This window comes from Oncorhynchus clarkii, chromosome 21, assembly GCF_045791955.1.
Source record: "Oncorhynchus clarkii lewisi isolate Uvic-CL-2024 chromosome 21, UVic_Ocla_1.0, whole genome shotgun sequence".
NCBI lineage: Eukaryota > Metazoa > Chordata > Actinopteri > Salmoniformes > Salmonidae > Oncorhynchus > Oncorhynchus clarkii.
This window is the reverse complement of record NC_092167.1, coordinates 31,526,169-31,553,727: the sequence shown is the minus strand read 5'-3', so window position 1 is coordinate 31,553,727 and position 27,559 is coordinate 31,526,169. Positions and strand designations below refer to the sequence as shown.

Genomic DNA, 27,559 nt, shown 5'->3' with positions numbered 1-27,559 from the left:
GTCGGGGCCTGAGGGCACACAGTGTGTTGGGAAATCTGTGAATGCATTGTAATGTTTTTAAAATTGTAGGAAAAAAACAGCCTTAATTTTGCACCGACTTTTATCCGCAATAATGACATTTGATGGAAACATGTCTGTTGGGAAAAATGTGAATTTTGTTTTTAATGCGGATTGTTGAATATTCAGCATGAAAATCCAATTGTATGGAAACCCAGTTAGTGGTGTGTTTCTGTGCAAAGGGAAAATGTAGCTTCCATCAACCTCACTCAAGCTGCGAGCAATGCAACATCGAAGAATACCGCCATTCGAAGGCAGAGTAGAGAAACCATTCACTTCAGAATAGCGTGTGATATCAATAAAGTCACCTATCATTATGTGTTATTGAATTCATAAAACAATTGACTGCCATTGTAGTAAGGCTGACAATACGAAAAGTCTTCAGACTTACCTTTTTTGTATTATTTTCCTTGAAAGAACAGCTAGTGGGGTTTTTGAGCGCTTCTCCCCTATTTGGAAAGTTGGTCTGCCTGCTCTTCAGTCGGAGAGAGATATTCTGAGAGAAGTGAATGTGTGGCTGTGACGGTCCTGTCAATGCCTGCCGTCACTGTTTGATAACTTGTATTGCAGATAAAAAACCAAGTCAACCTGAAGTGTGGGTGTCCGTGTGCCTTTCATCTGGGTGGCTACATGAATTTGGTTACATTGCATTTGGAAAGTATTCAGACCCCTTGACTTTTTCCACATTTTGTTATATTACAGCCTTATCTAAAATTGATAAAATTGTTTGTTTTCCTCATAAATCAACACACAATATCACATTATGACAAAGCAAAAGCAGGTTTGTAACATTTTTTGCAAATGTATTACAAATAAAAACTGAAATACCACATTTACATAACTATTCAGATCCTTTACTCAGTACTTTTTTGAAGCACCTTTGGCAGCAAGTAGAGCCTCTAGTCTTCTTAGGTCTGAGGCTACAAGCTTGGCACACTTGTATTTGGGGAGTTCTTCTCTGCAGATCCTCTCAAGCTCTGTCAGGTTGGATTGGCAGCGTCACCTGCACAGCTATTTTCAAGCCTCTACAGAGAAGTTTGATCGAGTTAAAGTCTGGGCTCTGGCTGGGCCACTGAAGGACATTCAGAGACTTGTCCCAAAGCCACTCCTGTGTTGTCTTGGCTGTGTTCTTAGGGTCATTGTTCTGTTGGAAGGTGAACCTTTGCCCCAGTCTGAGGTCATGAGCGCTTTGGAACAGATTTTCAGCAAGGATTTCTATGTATTTTGCTCCGTTCATCTTTCCCTCGATCCTGACTAGTCTCCCAGTCCCTGCCTCTGAAAAACATCCCCACAGCATGATGCTCCCACCAGAATCTTGTTCACCGTAAGGATGGTATTGGCAGGTGATGAGAGGTGCCTGGTTTCCTCCAGATGTGATGCTTGGCATTCAGTCCAAATAGTTCAATCTTGGTTTCATCAGACCAGAGAATCTTGGTCTGAGAGTCATTTAGATACCTTTTGGAAAACTCCAAGTGGGATGTCATTTGCCTTTTAATGAGAAGTGGCTTCCGTCTGGCCACTCTACCATAAAGGCCTGATTGGTGGAGTAGTGCAGAGATGGTTGTCCTTCTGGAAGATTTTCCCATCTCCACAGAGGAACTCTGGAGCTCTGTCAGAGTGACCATCGGGTTCTTGGTCACCTCCCTGACCAAGACCTTTCTCCCCCATTTGCTCAGTTTGGTGGAGTCCTGGTGGTTCCAAACGTTTTCCATTTAAGAATGATGGAGGCCACTGTCCTTGGGGACCTTCAATGCTGCAGACATTTTTTGGTACCCTTCCCCAGATCTGTGCATCGACACAATCCTGTCTCGGAGCTCTGCGGACAATTCCTTCGTCCTCATGGCTTGGTTTTTGCTCTGACATGCACTGTCAACTGTGGGACCTTACAGTGCCTTGCAAGAGTATAGAATGTGGGACCTTACAGTGCCTTAGTTATGCATGTTCAAGTTTTCATTGTTTTTGTTTTATTTCTTGTCTGGTTCAAAATGAAAAATATTTTGCATCTTCAAAGTGGTAGGCATGTTGTGTAAATCAAATGACAACCCCCCCCAAAATCTATTTTAATTCCAGGTTGTAAGGCAACAAAATAACAAAAATGCCAAGGGGGGTGAATACTTTTGCAAGCCATTGTATACAGACAGGTGTGTGCCATTCCAAATCATGTCCAGTCAATTGAATTTACAACAGGTGGACTTCAATCAAGATGTAGAAACATCTGAAGGATGATCAATGGAAAAAGGCTCAATTTCGAGTCTCATATCAAAGGGATTACTTAAATAATAATATTCTTCTTTTTTTTTCTTCTTTTTTTTAAATATAAATTATCCCAGAAAATTCTAAAAAACGGGGTTTTGCTTTGTATTGTGTGTAAATGGATGAGAAAAATGTCTTTATTTGATCCATTTTAGAATTAGGCTGTAAGGTAACAACATGTGGAAAAGGGCGAGGGGTCTAAATACTTTCCGAATTCACTGTATCTGGGTCCTGCTGTTGAACGGCAACCCCTGCAGGCCTATCCACATCCATGGACTCTTCAGGACCACCATTCGAACCCTCAAGCCTTACAGCCGCTGCACATGAAATGCTCTGGACAGCCCTGACTTTGGCCACCTCATTGTCTTTCACCCTTGTTGGGCATTCCAAAGATGGGGCTTTATGATTCCCACCACAATTGCAACATGACACATTTTCACCACTATTAAAACACATGATATGATCTTTTCCACAACTTGAACATCTCGGATTCTCCCTTCTGCAAGTACTTGAAACATGTCCAAAAGCGTTACAATGATCACACTGCATTGGATAAGAAGGGAAATTCAAATAAAGGAAAGGACATTCTCATCAATGTATGCTACTTTACCCCGCATTTATATTACGGAGATTGTGACAGTCGGTTAAATGGCGTCCCTTGACAAGACAAGAACAAGATGCATGTCAGGAGAAGTGCAGCATTATCATAAGGAGAGTTATACTTGGAATACGGAGGAGGAATGGAGGGAAAAAGAGAGGCAGAGGAGGTCTAAAAGAGAGCGGGAGGAAGAGAGTGAGCTTGAGTCAGTTATAAATGGTGGAAAAAGGAGATGGTTTGTTAAAGAAGAATGGTAGAAAGTGTAAGCAGAGAGAATTGAAGACAGGAGGAGGAATGGAAGTGAATGAGGGCGAAGTATCGGAGGTGGTAGGTGTGGTGAAGTTCTCGGCCCTGAGGCTTGCACCGATGGTCAGGATAAAGATGAGGTTTTTGAAAAAGTGGACCCTTGCCTTTTGGCTGATCCATTTGAGGTTTCAGGGTGGGTGAAAATAGAGTTGGGTGCTGTGGAATTGGTGAGGGGAACCTAAAGTGGTCTTGTGATAATTGTATGTGTTTCTGCTGGTCAGAGGGAGCAGGCTCTCCATGTTAAACGGATGGGGGCAAAATATTGTTTTGCTCTCAAGAAAAGGGCACCATTGAAAGGAGTGATTACATGGGTAGCGGTAAATGTGAAAGCTGACAAAATGAAGGGGAAGATTCCTGCTGTTTGTGATGCACGTTGTTTGGTGCGACGCAGACAGGTTGGTGTGAGTGGAGGAACAGATGAGTCCTTGTTTATTCTTTTGAGTTTTGATGTTGTCTTTGCCCAACAAAGTGATGTTAGGATATATAAGTTATCCTGTATGAGCTTTTATGCCGACTACATTACGTTGTTACAGGTACCAAGCTTATGGGCATGTGGCAGCAGTGTGTAGGAGGGAGGTTCCTAAGTGTGAGAAGTGTGCAGAAGGTGAAGGGGTTAAACAAAGGCCTCATACCTTCTAAAAGGTAAATAAATTGTGTTATGATAAACCTTAAGGTCTCCTCTTAGGAGACATCTGTGTGTGTGTGTTTACACCTGTTTTGAATGTTGTGCCCTTCAGACACTATCAGCAGGCTGAACTGCCTACGCTCATACTCCTCCGATCTGGGCCCCACCGTGGCTTTCTGAGGTTCTGAAAATATGACTGGTTTTCTGAGAACACAAGGCTGCTGCAGGCCTGATGAAAACAGTTCACCTTTTTATGACCCTATACTTGTGATGAAAGGTCAAGTTTCGGTCAAACCCACTTCTGAGATTTTAATTGCTGATAAGATGCTGCTGTCAGGGGAGGTTAGATTTATTATAATGTAGTTGCCAGGGAAAGTGACGCAAGGGGAACTGGGGAGGCTATGTTAGACACTTTGCAGAACCTTGGGAGAGCTATCGTATACTGTACTCTGTACCAACTTCTGCCTACACTTGTATTACTAAAGGAGAATTGTAATACTTAAACAAAGAGTCTGTGTTTCCTTTCTACTACCAATATATATACGTTTGATAATTATATAGAATTGATCATCTGTTGACGGAATTGACCAACAACAGGCATGAGACAAAGGAATGTGTAGCATTGGGGAAAGTAGGGGTATGTGTTAGTTGTCATATGCTGAGGCAGTGAAGAAAGTAGAGGAAATGGATCAAGGGGGAGGGATCCTGAAAGGAGTGGTGTGAGTAGTAGATCTGTACCAATACAGAGGGATAAACCAACAAGTGATATATGTTTCAGTAAGATTGGATATTAGCATTTATAGTAATGGTTATCAACTGTACAGCAGGGATAGAACGCAAGTCGCAGAAAATCGTGGTTGTGGTGGCAGCTTCAGAGAGGTATTTGGGTGTGCGAGACTTGACATCAGAAGAGTTACAGGGTGTGGCGGTGTCCCATTCATTCAGGCTGTTGGCCTGAAGTATAACTAAATTCATTTAAATAGTGGAGTATGGTATTTATTATGAGTGTATTAAGTGTAGTGTATGAGTGTATTAAGTGTAGTGTAAGATGGTAGGGTATTTGTTGAATTTTCTTTTTTTGTAAAACTTTTTTTTTTAAAGGGAAGTATAAGGGAGTTAATACTCCAGTCAAGTATGTGGCAGTAATGCAACATTTATTGGATGCCAACCACCGTTAAACCCCATTGAAGAAGAAGCGTCTGCTTCCGCTATCTTCTCCTCATTCCTAACAGGCAATCACATTAGACAGCTCAATATGGTAAACTTGGATGTCACTAGCTATTACAGCCACAAAGTTGAAATAGGATATATCGTAAAAATGTATGAAAACAAAATTATGTTTTTTGTCTTAATTTAAGGTTAGGATTTGGTATAAGGTTAACAGTGTGGTGAAGGTTAGGGTTAGATTTAAAATCTGATTTAAGAAGAGACATTTTAGAAATAGGCGGGGTTAACCATTTGTGGCTGTCGTAACTAGTGACGAGTTTGGGCCCTCAGCCCACTAGCAGCGGCACCTTTCCAAGATGGCAGCCAACAGTAGCAGCACGGTTAGCAAACCCAGCAACAGTACCGGGGGGAAACAGTCAGGGCCGTCGGCCGAGCAGGTATCGTCACTCCGTATCAGAATATTCCTGATTTGTTAGCAAATGCTTTTTAATCGTTGTGGACTGAGATACAAACCCGGATTTGTCAGTCACGCATCCAACTAGTTAACGCTCACAGTAACGTTAGCGAACGTTAACTCGCTCCCTCACCATGGTCTGCTTCCTACTCGCGTGTTCCTCAACTGAGGTTTCATAATTTAGAAGAAAATATGGTGACGTTATAGGTCGTATTGATTCACAACAATATCTATTGACATTGGGTTAATAATAATGTTAGCTAACTGCAATCTGTCAGTCTGACTAGGTTTCTCTGGATTTAGCTTAGCCATACGAACTTCAGGGGGGAATGTCTGAAAAAGGGAATGGTTGTGCTCTTCGAGCAGATAAGATGCTATTTCTGCCTGTCACTGTTAGTGCGTCCCCTCTACCTTGTCTACCAGTGTATGGCTCCAGACTAACATTTTCCCCAGGTGACACATTTATTTAGTTGGTGGCACCAGCCAATGATTTAAATATTGTCTGAGGATTGCGATTACAAAATGTTGCGCCCACTACATCAAACACACTTATATTTGTCACGTACCAAATACAATGGGGTAAACTTTACCGCAGGGGTATCAAACATACAGCCCGTGGGAGGGTTCCAGCCTGCAAGGCCTGAAATTATAATGGACCTATATTCAGAGTTGCTTGACTGTCCACCTCACTAATAATCACTAGACAGTCGGGGAGAATGGAAAATTCCAACAACGGTGGATAGAGGACTATATTTTGCTAATTTTGATGGACAGGAATTATTATTATTATTTTTTTAATCATTAGAGGTCTGGCACTGATCAGGCCTGGCTCGCAGTCAACGTTCCAATTCATCCCAAAGGTTGTAGCCTAGTCAAGTTCTTCCACGCTGATCTCAACAAACTATTTCTGTATGGACCTTGCTTTCTGTATGGACCTTGCTTTCTGTATGGACCTCTGTTGTTGCTCCTAGTTTCCACTTCACAGTAACAGCACTTACAGTTGACCGGGGCAGCTCTAGCAGGGCAGATATTTGACTCACTGACTTGTTGGAAAGGTAGCTTCCTATGACGGTGCTACGTTCAAAGTCACTGAGCTCCTCAGTAAGGCCATTCTACTGCCATTGTTTGTCTATGGAGATTTCATGGCTGTGTGCTCGATTTTATACACCTGTCAGCAACGGGTGTGACTGAAATAACCAAATACACTAATTTGAACGGGTGTCCACATACTTTTGTGTGTAAATAGTGTATACGGGTGCACCGATACTATAGATTTGGCCGATACAAAATCCGATTATTGTCCTTGCAAAAAAAAACAATAGCGATATTTTTACATTTTAGCTGCCTTTTAAGCATTCTAGTACAGTTAAATAGCTAACACAAACACACACACGGACGCAGCGGTGTAAGGCACTGCATCTCAGTGCAAGAGGCATTACTACAGTCCCTGGTTCGAATCCAGGCTGCATCAAATCCGGCCATGATTGGGAGTCCCATTGGGCGGAGCACAATTGACCCAGCGTTGCCGGGGTAGGCAGTCATTGTAAATAATAATTTATTAACTGACTTGCCTAGTTAAATAAAGGTTACACACACCACACCGACCAAAAAGTTATTTTGTTGGCATTTACATATGTCCCAATTACCAGTAAAACATAATCAAAACCTATTTCTTTCACTTTCTTGCTGTGCTGTTTCGTTTGCTCAGTCGTTTCATTCTCAACCAGGATTTCATCGTACATGTCAAGCAGTGAAGTTTCAGCTCTGTCTGTCCTTGGCAGGCATTCCAAAGCCATGACAGAGGGTATCACGTCTTCTGCAGATGCAGTTGAGCTCATTTCTCCAGTCAGTCCTTCGAATGGAGCTAGGAGTGTGTTCATGTTTCCAGGTTTCAAACATGTTCCCAATTGTCATTGAGTTGGCAGCAGCGGTATGAGAACCAGCACATTCTTGAGTATGCAATCCAGCTTTACTCAGTACGAAACCCTCTTCGACCCACTGTGCTGTCAGACTCGGCATACTCATGGGGCTGACATTGCTGGTCCAAATGTCAGTTGTGATGCTCATAGCAAGTAGCATAATGAATTCCATTATCTTTTTTACGTTACAGCTTTATTCTAAAATGGATTTAAAAAATCTACACACAATACCCCATAATGACAAAGCAAAAACAGGTTTGTAGAAATGTATGCAAATCTATTATAAATAAACAGAAAATAAATTGACCTCAGGAGGCCTCCTTTAGAATTAAGTTTCTCTACATTTTTATGAATTAACAAAAAATGAATCTGAAATGTCTTGAGTCTAAATGTTCAATCCCTTTTTGTTTTTGCAAGCCTAAATAATTCAGGAGTAAAAATGTGCTTAAATTGCATGGACTTCCTGTGCAATAATAGTGTGACTACCTAATCTCTGTACCCCACACATACAGTTATCTGCAAGGTCAATGAATTTCAAACACAGATTCAACCACAAATAGCAGGGAGTTTTTAGCTAAGGAAAGCACATGTAAAATCAGAGGAAAACCTGGTTCAGTCTGCTTTCCACCAGACACTGGGAGACAAATTCACCTTTCAGCAGGACAATAACCTAAAACATAAGGCCAAATCTACACTGGAGTTGCTTACCAAGATGACGTTGAAAGTTCGAGAACCATTACAGTTTTGACTTGAAAATCTATGGCAAGAATTGAAAATAGCTGTCTAGCAGTGATCAACAACCAACTTGACAGAGCTTGAAGAATTAAATAAAAATATACACTGCTCAAAAAAATAAAGGGAACACTAAAATAACACATCCTAGATCTGAATGAATGAAATATTCTTATTAAATACTTTTTTCTTTACATAGTTGAATGTGCTGACAACAAAATCACACAAATGATCAATGGAAATCAAATTTATCAACCCATGGAGGTCTGGATTTGGAGTCACACTCAAAATTAAAGTGGAAAACCACACTACAGGCTGATCCAACTTTGATGTAATGTCCTTAAAACAAGTCAAAATGATGCTCAGTAGTGTGTGTAGCCTCCACGTGCCTGTATGACCTCCCTACAACGCCTGGGCATGCTCCTGATGAGGTGGCGGATGGTCTCCTGAGGGATCTCCTCCCAGACCTGGACTAAAGCATCCGCCAACTCCTGGACAGTCTGTGGTGCAACGTGGCTGTGGTGGATGGAGCGAGACATGATGTCCCAGATGTGATCAATTGGATTCAGATCTGGGGAACAGGCGGGCCAGTCCATAGCATCAATGCCTTCCTCTTGCAGGAACTGCTGACACACTCCAGCCACATGAGGTCTAGCATTGTCTTGCATTAGGAGGAACCCAGGGCCAATCGCACCAGCATATGGTCTCACAAGGGGTCTGAGGATCTCATCTCGGTACCTAATGGCAGTCAGGCTACCTCTGGCGAGCACATGGAGGGCTGTGCGGCCCCCCAAAGAAATGCCACCCCACACCATGACTGACCCACCGCCAAACCGGTCATGCTGGAGGATGTTGCAGGCAGCAGAACGTTCTCCACGGCGTCGCCACTCTGTCACGTCTGTCATGTGCTCAGTGTGAACCTGCTTTTATCTGTGAAGCGCACAGGGCGCCAGCGGCGAATTTGCCAATCTTGGTGTTCTCTAGCAAGTGCCAAACGTCCTGCACAGTGTTGGGCTGTAAGCACAACCCCCACCTGTGGCCCTCATACCACCCTCATGGAGTCTGTTTCTGACCGTTTGAGCAGACACATGCACATTTGTGGCCTGCTGGAGGTCATTTTGCAGGGCTCTGGCAGTGCTCCTCCTGCTCCTCCTTGCACAAAGGCGGAGGTAGTGGTCCTGCTGCTGGGTTGTTGCCCTCCTACGGCCTCCTCCACGTCTCCTGATGTACTGGCCTGTCTCCTGGTAGCGCCTCCATGCTCTGGACACTACGCTGACAGACACAGCAAACCTTATTGCCACAGCTCGCATTGATGTGCCATCCTGGATGAGCTGCACTACCTGAACCACTTGTGTGGTTTGTAGACTCCGTCTCATGCTACCACTAGAGTGAAAGCACCGCCAGCATTCAAAAGTGACCGAAACATCAGCCAGGAAGCATAGGAACTGAGAAGTGGTCTGTGGTCACCACCTGCAGAACCACTCCTTTATTGGGGGTGTCTTGCTAATTGCCTATAATTTCCACCTGTTGTCTATTCCATTTGCACAACAGCATGTGAAATTTATTGTCAATCAGTGTTGCTTCCTAAGTGGACAGTTTGATTTCACAGAAGTGTGATTGACTTGGAGTTACATTGTGTTGTTTAAGTGTTCCCTTTATTTTTTTGAGCAGTGTATATTGCCAATATTGTACAATCCAGATGTGCAAGGCTCTTAGAGACCCAGCAAGACTCACAGCTGTAATCACTTCCAAAGGTGATGCTAACATGTATGAATACTGTCATGTAAATGAGATTTCTGCATTTCATTTTCCAGAAATGAGTTAACATTTATAAAAACACGTTTTCACTTTGTCATTATGGGGTATTGTGTGTAGATGGGTGATTTAAAAGAAATAAAAATGTAATCCATTTTGAATTCAGGCTAACAACAATGTGGGTTAAGTCAAGTGGTATGAATACTTTCTGAAGGCAGTGTAGAGTGCTAACTCTCAATATAAAACACACTGCTAGTAGCCATGTATTAATCTAACTGTAAATTGTGATGTCCAACATAGAGGTCGACGGATTATGATTTTTCAACGCCGATGCCGATTATTGGAGGACCAAAAAAGCCGATACCGATTAATATATATATATATATATATATTTTTTTAAATTTATTTATTTGTAATAATGACAATTACAACAATACTGAATTAACACTTATTTTAATTTAATATAAAACATCAATAAAATCAATTTAGCCTCAAATAAATAATGAAACATGTTCAATTTGGTTTAAATAATGCTAAAACAAAGTGTTGGAGAAGAAAGTAATATGTGCCATGTAAAAAAGCTAACGTTTAAGTTCCTTGCTCAGAACATGAGAACATATGAAAGTTGGTGGTTCCTTTTAACATGAGACTTCAATATTCCAAGGCAAGAGGTTTTAGGTTGTAGTTAATTTAGTATTTATAGGACTATTTCTCTCTATACCATTTGTATTTCATATACCTTTGACTATTGGATATTCTTATAGGCACTATAGTATTGCCAGTGTAACAGTGTAGCTTCCGTCCCCCTCCTCCTGGGCTTGAACCAGGAACACATCGACAACAGCCACACTCGAAGCATCGTTACCCATTGCTCCACAAAATCCACAGCCCTGCAGCGCAAGGGGAATAACTACTCCAAATCTGAAAGCGAGTGAAGTTTGAAACAGTATTAGTGCACACCCAGCTAACTAGCTAGCCATTTCACATTGGTTACACCAGCCATTAGGCTGATAGGCTTGAAGTCATAAACAGCGCTGTGCTTGCGAAGAGCTGCTGGCAAAACGCACGAAAGTGCTGTTTGAATGAATGATTACGGGCCTGCTGCTGCTCAGTCAGACTGCTCTATCAAATCAGACTTAATTATAACATAACACACAGAAATACGAGCCTTTGGTCATTAATATGATCGAATCCGGAAACTATAATTTCGAAAACAAAACGTTTATTTCAGTGAAATACGGAACCGTTCGGTATTTTATCTAACGGGTGGCATCCCTAAGTCTAAATATTCTTGTTACATTGCACAACCTTCAATCTATGTCATAATTATGTAAAATTCTGGCAAATTACTTTGCAATGAGCCAGGCAGCCCAAACTTGCATATACCCTGACTCTGCGTGCAATGAACGCAAGAGAAATGACACAATTTCACCTGGTTAATATTGCCTGCTAAACTGGATTAGTAGTTATAACTAGTGATTATGATTGTTTTTTATAAGATAAGTTTAATGCTAGCTAGCAATTGACCTTGGCTTCTACTGCATTCGGGTAACAGGCAGATTACTCGTGGGGTGCAATGGTTAGAGCGTTGGACTAGTTAACTGTGCGGTTGCCAGATTGGAACCCCTGAGCTGAGAAGGTGAAAATCTGTCGTTCTGGCCCTGAACAAGGCAGTTAACCCACGGTTCCTAGGCAGTCATTGAAAATAAGAATGTGTTCTTAACTGACTTGTCTAGTTAAATAAAAGGTATAACGTTTTTTTTATTTAAAAAATTATCGGAAATCGGCGCCCCAAAAATACCGATTTCCGATTGTTATGAAAACTTGAAATCGGCCCTAATTAATCGGCCATTCGATTAATCGGTCAACCTCTAGTCCAAAACAACGTTGCAGTTGCAGCCTACAACTAAAATGAGGCCTATGCAATCGCAATGGCCAATGCGCTTTTCGTGCGCTCTGTATATCAAAGGCATATGAAATTCAAATGGTAAAATAGTTACTATTGACCAACAAATTTAGAGTTGAGAAAATAAGACCTACAGAAAGCTGAGAACCTTCTCTCTTTTAAGTGTGACAACAAGTGTGTTTTCCCCCACACATTTTAAAATGTCATACAATCAGAACACTTTAAGTGGCTCGCTCTACACCACAGCAGGGCCCCAGTGATACAGGCACCTGGGTAGGCAGACACTTTCATTACAGGAGTCATGAGTATAATGTACTTTTACAGTTTGACCCAAGTCATGGTTTTAGCCTCCTAAAAAATGGGTCGTTTTGAGTGAGGTGACCATGTAGAATGTGCAGCTCGCACCGATGTGACCAGTTAAATGTTTTATTCGCACAGCTAAGTACAAGGGTCACTTAATGCGACTAAATGGTTGCAGTCTGGAGTCCTGCAGTGTCAGACACAAAACAGCATTAGTAACTAATGCAGTCAGTTTTTTTTCAATTACAAAAACTACTAGCTATTGCATTTACTCATAACAAAACATGGTCTAATGATATTTCATAGTCCAGGTAGGCCTATATAACGAGGCTCTTTGCAAATTTGTTCAATCTAATGTAAGTTGAGAAATCTGTGTGTATTGTGGCTGGTAGAGCATGGTGCTTGCAAGGCTAGGGTTGTGGGTTCGATTCCAACTAGGGACCCCCCGACAAAAATGTATGTGTGCACTACTGCAAGAGGGTTTTTACACTGACTAAACTTGTTGCCTTCCATTTGTTTATTTTGTCATTTAGCAGACGCTGTTATCCAGAGCAATTAATGTTAAGTGCCTTGCTGAAGGGCAGATGGACAGATTTTTCACCTAGTCGGCTCAGATTCAAACCAGCAACCTTTCGGTTACTAGCCCCAATGCTCTTAACCGTAGGTCACCAAATAAAATTGAAGTCATTTGACTAAATTGTCTGCTTAATGGCATTTTATTCTTATTATTATTATGAGTGAATGTTTGATTTTATGTATTCGATGTGTCTGACAGGTCGTGGCTGCATTCCAGAGGATGCGCTCAGAGCAGCGCAGCATGGCCTCCAAGGCTGCAGAGTTGGAGATGGAGATCAATGAGCATAGGTAACTAGCTCTAGTTAGTGTGACCTGCTTCAGTAGATACTCAGTTTTAGTTCTTTCTCTTACTTCCATAGGCACGGGAAGTAGTTGGGGGGAGGGGGGTGCTACGAACAAACAAAAATTCCTGCGCTTAATTTTAAGACATCTATATCGGTCCCTAATACAGGACTAGTAAAGGCCCAGTGCACTACTTTAGTGTTTAATTTTTTTTTATATATATATAAGTTATTTGAGTATTTACAAAACAGTTAATCTGATAATACTTGTGGAATATAAAAATACTTTCTTGATATGTTTTCTAGTTTTGTGAAATACTTTGCAAATACAACTTATTTCTATGTGAACTGAAATGGTGTATTCATTAAATTTCCATTTTAGTAGATGCTCTTATCCAGAGCACCTTACATACGTGCATACGTTTTCATACTTGTCCCCCCGTGGGAATCCAACCCACAACCCTAGCATTGTAAACGCCATGCTCTACCAACTGAGCCAGAGCATCACAAACCACTGTAGACCTCTGTAGCAATGTGCTCAATTACTGTATTGTGCATTGTTTTTCTTCCTAGTTGACCAGCCTATGTACAATACAGTAATGTACATTTACACTTAAGTGGTTTGTAAGGATGGTAAATGTCATACTGCACAAAAAGTGGTTGTTTTCCTTGTTATTTGATGTGGATGTTTTGTCTTTGCCCTTTTGATGTAAATGTTTGTGGACAGGGTTTTGTTAATTATTTTTGTTAATTCTGGACTCTGGTTCGAGTCCAGGCTTTGGCAGCTGACCGTGAATGGGAGGCCCGTGGGGCAGCGCATAATTGACCCAACGTCGTCCGGGTTAGGGGAGGGTTTGGCCGGCAGGGATGTCCTTGTCCCATCGCACTCTAGTGACTCCTGTGGCGGGCCGGGCGCATGCATGCTGACACTGTCGCCAGGTGTACAGTGTTTCCTGCTACAGAGGTCTATATCAGTCCGCTAATGCTAAACTCAGCAAAAAAAGAAATGTTCTCCCACTCTCAACTTGGTTTATTTTCAGCAAACTTAACATGTGTAAATATTTGTATGAACATAACCAGATTCAACAACTGAGACATAAACTGAACAAGTTCCACAGACATGGAATAATGTGTCCCTGAACAAAGGGGGGGGCGGGGTCAAAATCAAAAGTAACAGTAACAGTCAGTATCTGGTGTGGCCACCAGCTGCATTAAGTACTGCAGTGCATCTCCTCCTCATGGACTGCACCAGATTTGCCAGTTCTTGCTGTGAGATGTTACCCCACTCTTCCACCAAGTTCCCGGACATTTCTTGGGGGAATGGCCCTAGCCCTCACCCTCTGATCCAACAGGTCCCAGACGTGCTCAATGGGATTGAGATCCGGGCTCTTTGCTAGCCATGGCAGAACATTGACATTCCTGTCTTGCAGGAAATCTCTCACAGAAATAGCACTTTGGCTGGTGGCATTGTCATGCTGGAAGGTCATGTCACGATGAGCCTGCAGGAAGGGTACCACATGAGGGAGGATGTCTTCCCTGTAACGCACAGCGTTGAGATTGCCTGCAATGACAACAAGCTCAGTCTGATGATGCTGTGACACACCGCCACAGACCATGATGGACCCTCCACCTCCAAATCGATCCCGCTCCAGAGTACAGGCCTCGGTGTAACGCTCATTCCTTCAACGATAAACGCGAATCCGACCATCACCCCTGGTGAGACAAAAACGCAACTCGTCAGTGAAGAGCACTTTTTGCCAGTCCTGTATGGTCCAGCGACGGTGTGTTTGTGCCAATAGGCGACGTTGTTGCCGGTGATGTCTGGTGAGGACCTGCCTTACAACAGGCCTACAAGCCCCCAGTCCAGTCTCTCAGCCTATTGTGGACAGTTTGAGCACTGATGGAGGGATTGTGCATTCCTGGTGTAACTCGGGCAGTTGTTGCCATCCTGTACTTGTCCCGCAGGTGTGATGTACCAATCCTGTGCAGGTGTTGTTACTTACACGTGGTCTGCCACTGTGAGAACGATCAGCTGTCTGTCCTGTCTCCCTGTAGCGCTGTCTTAGGCATCTCACAGTATGGACATTACAATTTATTGCCCTGGCCACATCTGCAGTCCTCATACCTCCTCGCAGCATGCCTAAGACACGTTCACGCAGATGAACAGGGACCTTGGGCATCTTTTTTTTCCTCCCCAGAGTCAGTAGAAAGGTCTCATTAGTGTCCTGAGTTTTCATAACTGTGACCTTAATTGCCTACGTCTGTAAGCTGTTAGTGTCTTAACGACCGTTCCACAGGTGTATGTTCATTAATTGTTTATGGTTCATTGAACAAGCATGGGAAACAGTGTTTAAACCCTTTACAATGAAGATCTGTGAAGTTATTTGGATTTTTATGAATTATCTTTGAAAGATCGGGTCCTCAAAAAGGGACGTTTCTTTTTTTGCTGAGTTTAGTAAAGGCCCAGTGCGCTACTTCTGTGCAAAAATCTTATTTCAAAAATAAAATATACTTTATTCAGATTTTCCCGGGGTTGCTGCAGCATATTGCGAGGGATTACTTCCCGCGGCTATGCTTGCTTCAGACATTTTACTATTACCACTACCAATTCACTCACTGTTCACCTTAGTGGACTTAACCAAAAAGAGGAATAATCATTGTTCAGTCTAAGGCGTTAGAGATGAGATTCTGAGACTTGGGGTGAATCTCAAGTCTTCCCTGGAGTCCTCTCTTCTCATCTCCCTCGCAACATACATTGTAGGAGAAGGTATGGGGGGAGGAACCTTATCTTCTCTTCCCATGTGTATTGAGAAAGAGGATAAGATTCACCCTTGTTACTTTCCTTTTACAAATTCCCTCTTTTCTCAGTCTAGTCATTGAGACCCTAAAAGACGTAGACCCAACAAGGAAGTGCTTCCGGCTGGTGGGTGGGGTGCTTGTGGAGAGGACAGTTAAGGAAGTCTTACCAGCTCTGGAAAGCAATAAAGAACAGGTAACATTTTTATTCTGGCTTGCTCTTTTGGGTATAATTCAGGTTACTGTAAAACACTTTGTGAAAAGTGCTGGTGTAAAATGGGAATTCCAAAATAATTGTGATTGATGGTAAGATGCCATGAATATGTCAATATGTGTGCGATGTGGTGGCCATTGGCTGTAGTCCGACTGGTGAGGTAAACTCGCTTGGAAGTTTTTTAATAGAGTGTACAGACTTGAGCAACTAACGGCCGAGTGTACTTCTACAGCAAGTGAACGTCCTATCGCCTCTGACCAGAATATCGGGAGTCATTTTCTTTTCATTTCTTAATGATTCTTCTACATGTTGAATCGTTACCGTTCGTGGACACCCAGCAGGTAATCTACTGCAAAATACTGATGTTCGTTGTGGTGCGAGGCTATGGTACCAAGGCTGTTGCAGTACTATCCTATACAACTAAATCAACTAAATCACTACTGGTCAGACATTATGATTAACGATCTGCTTTCCCCTCTCTCATTTCCTTACAGATCTCAAAGATTGTAGAATCCCTCAACACACAGATGCAGTCGAAAGGCCGGGAGCTCACAGAGTACCGGGAAAAATACAACATCCGATTGGTGGGAGAAGGGGAGGAAGGCCAGGGCAAATCTGCAGCGTCCTCCAATGGGGGCGAAGGGAGCGCGTCTAAAGGCGGTGCCGGCGTTCTAGTTTCGTAGCTTTGTGAAAAGGCTTTAGTAAAATAGGAAATTGTGCAGAATGCCATCAAGCATCGAGTCAGCACAGACCCTGAAAGGCATTTCAAGGGCCCGAGTTTTACGTATGTCTTGCATGAAGGTTATAAACCAATGTTACAAGGGCCAGATTCTCAAGACCATTCAATTGAGATAAATGAAGCCGTGTGTTATTGAATCCTTTTCACCTATAGTTAAACAAAACTTAAGCCAACAATTGACTTACTCTGGTTTATTTTCTCTTCAGACATGAACAAGCCTTTCGCCTTTTACTCGAGGCAGTGTTTCATCAAAATCTTACGGGATGATAGTTGTATTAAACAACATGCCTTCTTGATGACCATATATTGTCTGTCACATTTATTTGATGTTTATTAATACTGTCATATTTCAATGTACATTATGGTATTGTTGGTGTTTTGTCTTTGAGAGGTTTGTCTCTGGCATGCCATAGAACAACACATGCAAAAGTAATGCCAATCTGATTGGGAAAGCACTGTTCACCATATCATTTTGATCTGTTTTGGAAAGAAACCTTGCTCTGAGCATCGGTTTTAGTTGGATAACATAAATACAAGTCCCAAATGGCACCCTATTTCCTACATAGTGCACTCATTTTGTGAGGATACGGTGCCATTTGGGACAGACTTCCAGTCTGATACAGTACTAGTCTTAAGTGCCCCCAAAGGATCTGAAGTACACTGTCCTAGCCTATATTAACTTTCATCGTGTAGTTTTGTGAATATATATATATTTTCATGTTAGGAATACAAATAATAATTGAAATAATACATAAGTAATATATTATTCAGTCCATATGGTTTGCTGTTTTGCTGCCCCACACGATACACTATCGTGTGCTGTTTTTTGGGTACTCTATAGCTTACTGCTCCAGAGGATGGCATGCCATAGCACTGTTTTAGGCATTTATGAGCTGGCCTGTCAGCAGTCTTATACTGTGGGGACCATTTCATGGGTGAAGACAACATGAAACCTACCTGGATGACGTCTTCCGATGCACTGGTCTCAACAAAGGACTTCCTACCAGCTGTCATAAATGACAGTGCTATGGCATGCCATCCTCTGGAGCAGTAAGCTATAGAGTACCCAAAAAACAGCACACGATAGTGTATCGTGTGGGGCACGACTGGACAATAAATATGGTTTGAACGTTTTTGTTTCTTCCTTGTATTCGAGCAAGAAGGTGTCAATTTGATGTGGTTATTGGGCGGGGTTTGAGTTTTGACCAATATCATTTTCAACACACACGGAGGAGGATATTTGGCCAGATACTGTTCACTCTAACTAGCTACCGGATACCACTTCTATTCCTGAGATAGGAAAAGATTTGTCGACGAGGATGGGATTCGAACCCACGCGTGCAGAGCACAATGGATTAGCAGTCCATCGCCTTAACCACTCGGCCACCTCGTCCTCTGAGTCACACCATAGGCCAAAACCCCTATTTATCTTAAACTTAGGGGGGTATTTGGGTTATATTATTTCAATATGCTAGCAAACCAAATAGCATATTTGAACATGCAGTTGTTTGCTACGAACACAATAAATGGTCCATTTTACGTCAAACCAGCTAGCTACGTGCCCTTCTATACTAGGGTTTGTGGTAGAAAAGCGGAGACGTGCGCCACAAGGTTATCACTAGTTACCACAGCCACAAAGTCATAAACGCCGTCTATTTATACAATGTATCTGCTTAAAATCTGATTTGAAACTGAACCACAACCCCACTGCGTACCTTATGACTAACTTTAACATCAAAATAAATTATGACCAAAAAGCACGTTTTTGTTTTCATAAATTTTTACGATATAGACAACTTTGTGGATGTGCTATCTAGTGGAAACCCCACCATTCTCCAAATGTGTTTTTTAATGCTATGAGATTGACAAAACCGCATATCATCAAATATGAAGGAGGCCGGTGCAATGATTTCACGACTGAAAATCTTATCGAATCCTACGGCAGCACTGCGTGATGTCAACTGCACGAGACAGTCGAGGAGAGCCCCCCATAAATAAATTCCGAAATGAGCTCCGTGTAACTACTTAGCCACCTTACCCAGCAGTGGTCAATTTTATACCTACCTGGGGCATGTTGCTAAAGGATTTTGCTGTATGTGGTGTACATGCAGTGCCCGGGAATACATTACTCTAAGGAATGTTCTGTGTTTAAAGTGTTGCTCTGGTAATGGTAGCAGTCTTGCAACTGAAGCAGCAGCGCTACCGATACTCGGAGCTTTTCCGGAGCTCTGGCAAGAAAAATGGCCACTCGGAGAAAAACTCACGGTTAGAGTGTCTCAGGTACTCTCTGTCCACGGGGATATATTTGATGCCAGCGGGAAATACCGTGTGTACAATAACTTGGTCAACAGCCATTTCTCCACCAATCAGAAGAATGGAACGGATGCAAGCTCGCCCCAATTGGCCTTAGCAAGGCACACGCAAGGCACACATCCATCAACAACTTGCATCCCCAGGACTCTTTGGTGGAATGTTGGCAGAACCCTCTCTGTGGCCATTTTCGCACATGGGCAAGATGCCACATTTGCCACAGCCCTCAGCATCTTCTGCCCTCAGTGGACTTCCACATGGTGTGCCACTCCGGGAAGATGGCGAGTTTCCCTGAGCAGGAACGGGTACAGGTCTGGAGGATTGTGCCGCGGTGATCGCCAGGCTGGAGACGCACCGAGACAAATACCAGAACTATGCCATCGGGGGTAATGCCTCCTATCCAAACAATCTTCTTTAGAACTTTGCCAGCGGCGTCATGGAAGCCAACTACATCCTGGTCATCGACATGGCACCAGTGCCGACCTCCACCAGCAGTTCCTGGCGCTGGTCATGAGACGTGAACCTGCCACAGACGAGGTCATCGTCCTGCATGCCTCTGCCATGTACACAAGATGCCTGCCAACAAGTCGGAGCTGGCACAGCTGTACCAGGTGGGAGAGGTGCAGCCCTTCTATGAGGTGCCATACCCACAGTGCCAGGCCCCCACCAACTACTCCTAGTGGGTGAACAGACATAGATAGCCATGGCTTGGGGCCCCTGGACGTGATCTATACATTATCCTGGGTGGACCCCTGGGAGCCCTTCTACATTGGGCCCCGCACCGTGCCCCTGTACCACGGCTTCAGGCAGTATGGCTTTAACCGCATCAGCCAGGTATGTATTGTATGGATAAAAGTAGCCACAGGTGTGGTTGAAAACACTACATTACATTATCAACAGACACTGCAGAGATTCTTGCACAGCGGTAACATACAACAAAGATTTGTCGACGAGGATGGGATTCGAACCCACGCGTGCAGAGCACAATGGATTAGCAGTCCATCGCCTTAACCACTCGGCCACCTCGTCCTCCACATCACACCCCATAACTACTCTCATGAATTTATTTGGGTTATGTTATTCGAGAGAGCATTTTCATAAAAGTGCAAGCAAACCAAATAGCATATTTGAACATGCAGTTGTTTGCTACGAACACAATAAATGGTCCACAAGGGCAGTAGCTAGCTACGTGCCCTTCTATACTAGGGTTTGTGGTAGAAAAGCGTAGTCGTGCTCCACAAGGTCACTAGTTACCACAGCCACAAAGTCATAAACCCCGTCTATTTATACAATGTATAAATTCTCACCATTCTCCAAATGTGTTTTTTAATGCTATGAGATTGACAAAAACACATATCATCAAATATGAAGGAGGCCCGTGCAATGATTTCACTACTGAAAATCTTATCGAATCCTACGGCAGCACTGCGTGATGTCAACGGCATGAGACAGTCGAGGAGAGCCCCCATAAATAAATTCCGAAATGAGCTCCGTGTAACTAGTTAGCCACCTTGCAGTGGTCAATTTTATACCTACCTGGGGCATATTGCTAAAGGGTTTTTGCTGTATGTGGTGTACATGCAGTGCCCGGGAATACATTACTATAAGGAATGTTCCGTGTTTAAAGTGTTGCTCTGGTAATGGTAGCAGTCTTGCAACTGATTTACCTCTCCTTTCTATCGAAACTGCACGGTAAGCAGCAGCGCTACCGATACTCTGAGCTTTTCAGGAGCTCTGGCAAGAAAAATGGAAACTGAGAAAAACTGTGTGTGTGTGTGTGTGTGTATGGTTGAAAACAGTTAGGACCATATTACATTATCAACAGACAAAGGACACTGCACAGCAGTAAAACATACATTAGACAAATAGAATATAAATAAATACTTTGTCCTGACACGTCATTCAATTAAAAGTTTTCACCATTTCATGTTGTCCCCCTTATCTCCTCCTCATCCCTCCCCAGGCCTGTAAGCTCCACGTGACGGGCTACGGATTCTCTGTCCTCAACTCTGCCTTCGTGGTGCACAAAGGGTTCAAAGTTCATGGCGAGTTCCACAGCAGGAAGGATGAGGAGAACCGAAGGAGCCGCCTCCTGTTCCGCAGCTTCAAGGAGGGCCTGAAGACCAAGTACCCCTCCTCCCCTCAACGCTGCTGAGGAGACAAGTTGAGAACACTGGTGCCTGATTGACACTATAGGGTTAAACTAGGGGTTGGCCTGGTTACGCATCCATCTTTGTTGCTGGGTAGGAGGAAAATATCCAAGCCAGAACAGTACGGATTGGCCCTATAGTGTGAATCAGCGTTGGATCACTTCTCCCTAAGTACGGGCTAGGTGTTGATTTGGAGTTCAGCATTCCTATGAGTTCACAAGACTTCTGTCCATCAAGAAATCAACAACTTACCAACTGCACTACAACATAAACATGAAATGATCACTGGTCCCTGAATTTCTGCTCATTTGTCCAAGTCGGTCAACCACTAGATGGCAATAGTAGACACTTGACTGTAAGGTTTTCACATCATTATCATAATCAGCATTACCTATGCATTGACAGTGAGGGTGGGCCTGTCATTTCTAGTGCCTGCTGAAGACCACAATTGTTTTTGTAAATAGACTCATTGTTCTATAGAAGCTGGGTTTGGTTGACACTCCCATAGAGAGATGTAGTGGGAAAGAGTGACAGGTGTTTTGAGTCTAACACTGCTGTGATACCAGTGTGTTAACTGGAAAGAGTTAGTTGCGTTTACCTGCAGGTATAACAAAACACTGTTGAACGTTTAGAGAAATGAAATTCTATTTAATGTAAATGGTTATTTATTTATTCAAGGATTGGAGTTGTATGGTTTGCATTTGTTTGAAGTACAAATAGTTAATATTATGAACACATACAGTTGAAGTCGGAAGTTTACATACACCTTAGCCAAATACATTTAATCTCAGTTTTTCACAATTCCTGACATTTAATCCTAGTAAAAATTCTGTTATAGGTCAGTTAGGATCACCACTTTATTTTGATAATGTGAAATGTCAGATTAATAGTAGAGTGAATGATTTATTTCAGCTTGTATTTCATTCATCACATTCCCTGTGGGTCAGAAGTTTGCATACACTCAATTAGTATTTGGTAGCATTGCCTTTAAATTGTTTAACTTGGTTCAAACGTTTCGGGTAGCCTTCCACAAGCTTCCCACAATAAGTTGGGAGAATTTTGGCCCATTCCTCCTGACCGTGCTGCTGTAACTGAGTCAGGTTTGTAGGGCTCCTTGCTCGCACACGCTTTTTCAGTTCTGCCCACAAATGTTCTATGGGATTGAGGTCAAGGCTCTGCGATGGCCACTCCAATACCTTGACTTTGTTGTCCTCAAGCCATTTTGCCACAACTTTGGAAGTATGCTTGGTGTCATTTTCCATTTGGAACACCCATTTGCGACCAAGCTTTAACTTCCTGACTAATCTTGAGATGTTGCTTCAATATATTCACATCATTTTCCTTCCTCATGAAGCCATCTATTTTGTGAGGTGCACCAGTCCCTCCTGCAGCAAAGCACACCCACACCATGATGCTTCACGGTTAGGATGGTGTTCTTCGGCTTGCAAGCCTCCCCCTTTTTCCTCCAAACATAACGATGGTCATTATGGCCAAACAGTTCTATTTTTGTTTCATCAGACCAGAGGACATTTCTCCAGAAAGTATGATCTCTATCCCCATGTGCAGTTGCAAACCGTCGTCTGGCTTTTTTATGGCGGTTTTGGAGCAGTGGCTTCTTCCTTGCTGAGCGGCCTTTCAGGTTATGTCGATATAGGACTCGTTTTACTGTGGATATAGATACTTTTGTACCTGTTTCCTCCAGCATCTTCACAGGGTCCTTTGCTGGTGTTCTGGGATTGATTTGCACTTTTTGCACCAAAGTACGTTCATCTCTAGGAGACAGAACGCGTCTCCTTCCTGAGTGGTATGACGGCTGCGTCGTCCCATGGTGTTTATACTTGCGTACTATTGTTTGTACAGATGATTGTGGTACCTTCAGGCATTTGGAAATTGCTCCCAAGGATGAACCTTTTTTTTCTGAGGTCGTGGCTGGTTTCTTTTGATTTTCCAATGATGTCAAGCAAAGAGGCACTGAGTTTGAAGGTAGGCCTTGAAATACATCCACAGGTACACCTCCAATTGACTCAAATTATGTCAATTAGCCTATCAGAAGCCTCTAAAGCCATGATATCATTTTCTGAAAATTTCCAAGCTGTTTAAAGGCACAGTCAACTTAGTGTATGTAAACTTCTGACACACTGGAATTGTGATACAGTGAATTATAAGTGAAATAATCTGTCTGTAAACAATTGTTGGCAAATTACTTGTGTCATGCACAAAGTAGATGTCCTAACCAACTTGCCAAAACTATAGTTTGTTAACAAGAAATTTGTGGAGTGGTTGAAAAACGAGTTTTAATGACTCCAACCTAAGTGTATGTAAACTTCTGACTTCAACTGTATGTTGTTCTCTTTAGTAGGGATGTCGACAGAGTATGATCCCCTAGGTCACGTCCCAAATGGCACCCTATTCCCTATAGACTACTTGCGGAACAATGGGGTGCCATTTAGGATGTATCCATAGTATTCATCCTGGTTATTTTGCATTGTGAATATATGGTACAGTATTACTATTTTGCATAGCGGTGGTCACTGACTTGTTAGCCCTGTGAAGGACTAAATGTAGCACAGAATAGCCAGAACTCTGTTCTCCAACCACTAATAAATAATATTCTTTAGTTATTTGGGAGTGAAAAAAAATATTTGTTGTTGGAAGTTTACATATTCATTGTGATATTTTTCAAATATTAAAATACAACAAAAACTACAACTTGTTTCTGAAATTACTTTTCATTACATGTTGTATTTATGGGAAAATTAATTGACTGTCCTATGTTATTACCAAATTTTTTTTAAGTAAAATGTTTTGATAATTTCAGTTGGCGTTACTATGAAATGCTTTTGGCACATATAATTGTGTGTAGTAGCGACTCAACCAAGTAGGAGGCAATTGAGTAAGGTTACCTATGGTAATAAGACTTGTCGTGTTGGATCGCAGTTCTTATTCTGTTGAGTCTAAATCAAGTTCCTGAGTACGTCAATCTAGTAGATTTTCATGCTAACCAATTTACTTCTATGATGATTGGGAAGGAAATCAACAGATTTCTCTCTACATTTCACTAATATTTTGGTGATTGGGGTTGCATATCAGGTTCGGGGTGAATTTAGTTGTCAATTTAAGAAATGTAATTAACAAGTTGAAAAAAAAACGAATTAAATAGGGCAGTTTTTTTATTCATGATCTCAATTTCCCTCAGATAGGGTTTGCAAATCAGGTTCGGGGTGAATTCAGTTGTCAATTTAAGAAATGTAATTAACAAGTTGAAAAAAAACTAATTAAATAGGGCAGTTTTTTTTATTCATGATTTCAATTTCTCTCAGTTTTCAATGTGAAAAATCCACAAATAAAACAATGGGCAATTTTACATTTTTGAATTGACAAATTAACTTTTATCTTTCTTTTAGAGGAAATCATATACAGTGGGAACAGGACAGGTGTCTTTTATACAGGTAACAAGTTCAAACAGGTGCAGTTAATACAGGTAATGAGTGGAGAACATGAGGGCTTCTTATTAAAGAAAAACGAACAGGTCCGTGAGAGCCGGAATTCTTACTGGTTGGTAGGTGATCAAATACTTATGTCATGCAATAAAATGCAAATTAATTACTTAAAAATCATACAATGTGATTTTCTGGATTTTTGTTTTAGATTCCGCCTCTCACAGTTGAAGTGTACCTATGATAAAAAATTACAGACCTCTACATGCTTTGTAAGTAGGAAAACCTGCAAAATACTTGTTCTCCCCACTGTATGTAATGTGATGTTGCTCACAACTTGTGAGGACACAACATGTCTCAGTGTTTAAAAGATGTCACTAACTAAACCAATAGAAGCTGACGCCTGGGTTAATTAGAGACCTCTACATGCTTTGTAAGTAGGAAAACCTGCAAAATCGGCAGTGAATCAAATACTTGTTCTCCCCACTGTATGTAATGTGATGTTGCTCACATCTTGTGAGGACACAACATGTCTCTGGGTTTAAAAGATGTCACTAACTAAACCAATAGAAGCTGACGCCTGGGTTAAAAGGTGATTCGACCTAACATCCTATCTTTTTTAGTAATTAACACAACCTGTTTTGAAGTGAACTCCACAAAGCCCTGTGATCTCATTTATTGAACTTGGTGGTGAGACACGGAAGGGAATAACACGTAATCACTGCTGCTGGGCACTTGGTTCATCATCCGAACACTTTAACTTATCACACCAGTGATCTATCTAAGCAGATACACATCTCGTCCCTGCTCTCTCACTCCAACAACTCTACCTTCAACCATATTAGCAGATTTTCTTTGTCAACATTCTCATCGTAGGCCGTTCTTGTTTTTGTGCCTCTCTTCATCTCACCAGACCAATAACTCGGACTACGTTGTTTATTTTTCTCTTGCGCTTTCCCTCTGCTCCTATTTTTCACTCTTCCTCAGTACGTCACCGTCCCGTCCATGGTGTTTGAGTGGCAGAAGGCAGAGGGGGGAAGGGAGGGGGGGGGGGGGGGGGGTGGAGGGGGGGGGGGGGGGGGGGGGTTGTACGGATAAGGAGTGGCATTAAGCAGGTTTGGTGAGGTAAAGTGGGGTTTATCTCGACAGCTTTGGGGAGCTGCAGCTTATTAGGGTCAGGGAGCTTTACGACAAGAGCAATTAGGGCTGGCCTCTGTGTGGAGCTAGCAGGAGGCCTACCACTAGATTGGCTGTGTACAAGGAGAAGAGGAGGCAGAGGAGGGGTGTATGTGTACCGAGGGAAGACCAGACATGCTGGAGCCCTCGGCCTAGTGGGGCTTTTGAGGGGGGCTTTTTTTGCGGGTCACTTCATGGATGAGAATTGCAGTGAGGTAGCAGTGACCCCAAAACTTCGGAGGACTGGAGAGACCGGCAGCTTCCCAAATGTCACCAATTCCCTTTTGTATGGTGCACTAAATAGGATGCCATTTGGGGTGCACCCACAGACAAAGTATTAAGAGCTGAATTACCTTTTGTCTATTGCCACAGCATGTTAAACAGACAGTCATTGAAAATGTTCAGCATTAGGACCTTACTGTGCGCTAATGACGGCTTCCCCTGTTGATTGACCATTGGAAAGCACTTGACTGGAAATCAATGCCTTTTTTAATTGATTGCCCCTGAGGAGAGAAAGTTGTATCGAATTGACTTCAAACGCGTCTCTGTATGTTGGGTTTACTTGAACTATATTACTCTGTAACAAATTAGTCAGTACAAGTTAGGTTTACATCCAATTAGCTTCAGATTTGTATGCATACGTAAACATTTGCGAATTTTCCCACCAGTGGTGGGTCTCCACCAAAAGGATATGTTGCAGATAGAAATCAGTGCTTGATGACAACTTCTGTTACTTCATGTACCGAAGAAAAATAATCAGACCGGCGGAATTTATTGGAAAGGAGCCTCAAGCTCATACCGTGCACTTTCACCACCCTGTGAAGTTCAACATCATTTTTTTCATCTACCCGCACTGTATCTGCCTGCTGTTGGCTAGAGAGTACATGCCAAGACCAGAGTAGGAACATTTTTGCTATTTAACGCAACAGTTTCTGTGACAAAACTATCAGTAGAGTTGAAAATGTGATGGAAACACATTGAACATTTCCCAAAAATGTCGGTACACGGTATTCAAATAATATTTGAGAAGGTCCGGTCACACAAGTTTCCTAGGTGGCAAAGGTCCGGGTAGATATTTGAATTTATCCGCGTAGTAAGAAACCCCTCGCTACCCATGCAACCCCAAACTGTTCACACGCCTCTTGTTGGCGGAGATAACAGTTCGCAGCTGGAAAGCTAATTTCCTGCAAATCTACACATTTTGCCATGGGGTTAGCCTAGCTTACCTACTTAGCTAACATGGGCAAGTTGATCAACTGGACATTTTTGAATTCTATTATTTGATTTATATTATTTGACCGGTTATAAATAGCTGTAAGTGAATGTGATAAAAATAGGAAAACTGCCAATGCACTATTACAACTCCCAACAGCAGAAAGTTCACAGCCAGACTGAGTCGCCCCCCCCCCCCCCCCAAAAAAGAAAACCTGTTTAAAGTCAGGACCCGCGGTCCGTATTGACCTCGTTCTTGATTTGGATCCGGGACCAAGTCTGCCTATTGAGTATGACTGCCCTATGCTGTCCAACAAGAACTAGTTGTTGAGTGTTACATGTCTGATGAGTTCACCTGGATTCCACTATGAGGTCAGGTCATGACGATCAACATGTTACAACTTAACTACTTATGAAATGAAATACTTATAAAATAAAACATTTATGTGAACTCTACCAGAAACTCTTCAATAAAAAAAGATGCAAAGCAATGTGAAAAGTAGAAACCAAAATCCATTTCAGTGAAAAGGTGAGACATGTTTGTGTCTCAGGGGCGAGAGGAACAGGAACAGGTCACCTCTGGTAACACTTAACAC

At 42.4% G+C, this 27,559-nt stretch overlaps 1 protein-coding gene, 2 non-coding genes and 1 pseudogene across 3 annotated transcripts; 2 read left to right on the top strand and 2 right to left on the bottom strand.

Moving 5' to 3' along the window:
* The first annotated feature begins 5,330 nt into the window (after nt 1-5,330).
* LOC139379403 (prefoldin subunit 2-like) lies at nt 5,331-16,980 on the top strand. The gene is made up of 4 exons (XM_071122211.1): nt 5,331-5,443; nt 12,848-12,936; nt 15,798-15,921; nt 16,434-16,980. The coding sequence occupies exons 1-4, from the start codon at nt 5,363-5,365 to the stop codon at nt 16,620-16,622; spliced, it is 483 nt and encodes a 160-aa protein (XP_070978312.1). The 5' UTR covers nt 5,331-5,362; the 3' UTR covers nt 16,623-16,980.
* A 1,009-nt stretch (nt 16,981-17,989) lies between these two features.
* On the bottom strand, nt 17,990-18,071 carry trnas-gcu (transfer RNA serine (anticodon GCU)). Its single transcript has one exon. It is a non-coding gene; the product is annotated as a tRNA-Ser (tRNA).
* A 712-nt stretch (nt 18,072-18,783) lies between these two features.
* Nucleotides 18,784-21,182, top strand: LOC139379188 (beta-1,4-glucuronyltransferase 1-like; annotated as a pseudogene).
* trnas-gcu (transfer RNA serine (anticodon GCU)) lies at nt 19,936-20,017 on the bottom strand. The gene has a single exon. It is a non-coding gene; the product is annotated as a tRNA-Ser (tRNA).
* Nucleotides 21,183-27,559: the final 6,377 nt, after the last annotated feature.

What these genes read in the sequence shown, in the direction of transcription:
- LOC139379403 (XM_071122211.1), top strand. Translation starts at nt 5,363, where the DNA reads ATGGCAGCCAACAGTAGCAGCACGGTTAGCAAACCCAGCAACAGTACC. An exon ending in CAGGGCCGTCGGCCGAGCAG is followed by an intron (nt 5,444 to 12,847) that starts GTATCGTCACTC and finishes TGTGTCTGACAG; the next exon opens with GTCGTGGCTGCATTCCAGAG. An exon ending in ATGGAGATCAATGAGCATAG is followed by an intron (nt 12,937 to 15,797) that starts GTAACTAGCTCT and finishes CTCTTTTCTCAG; the next exon opens with TCTAGTCATTGAGACCCTAA.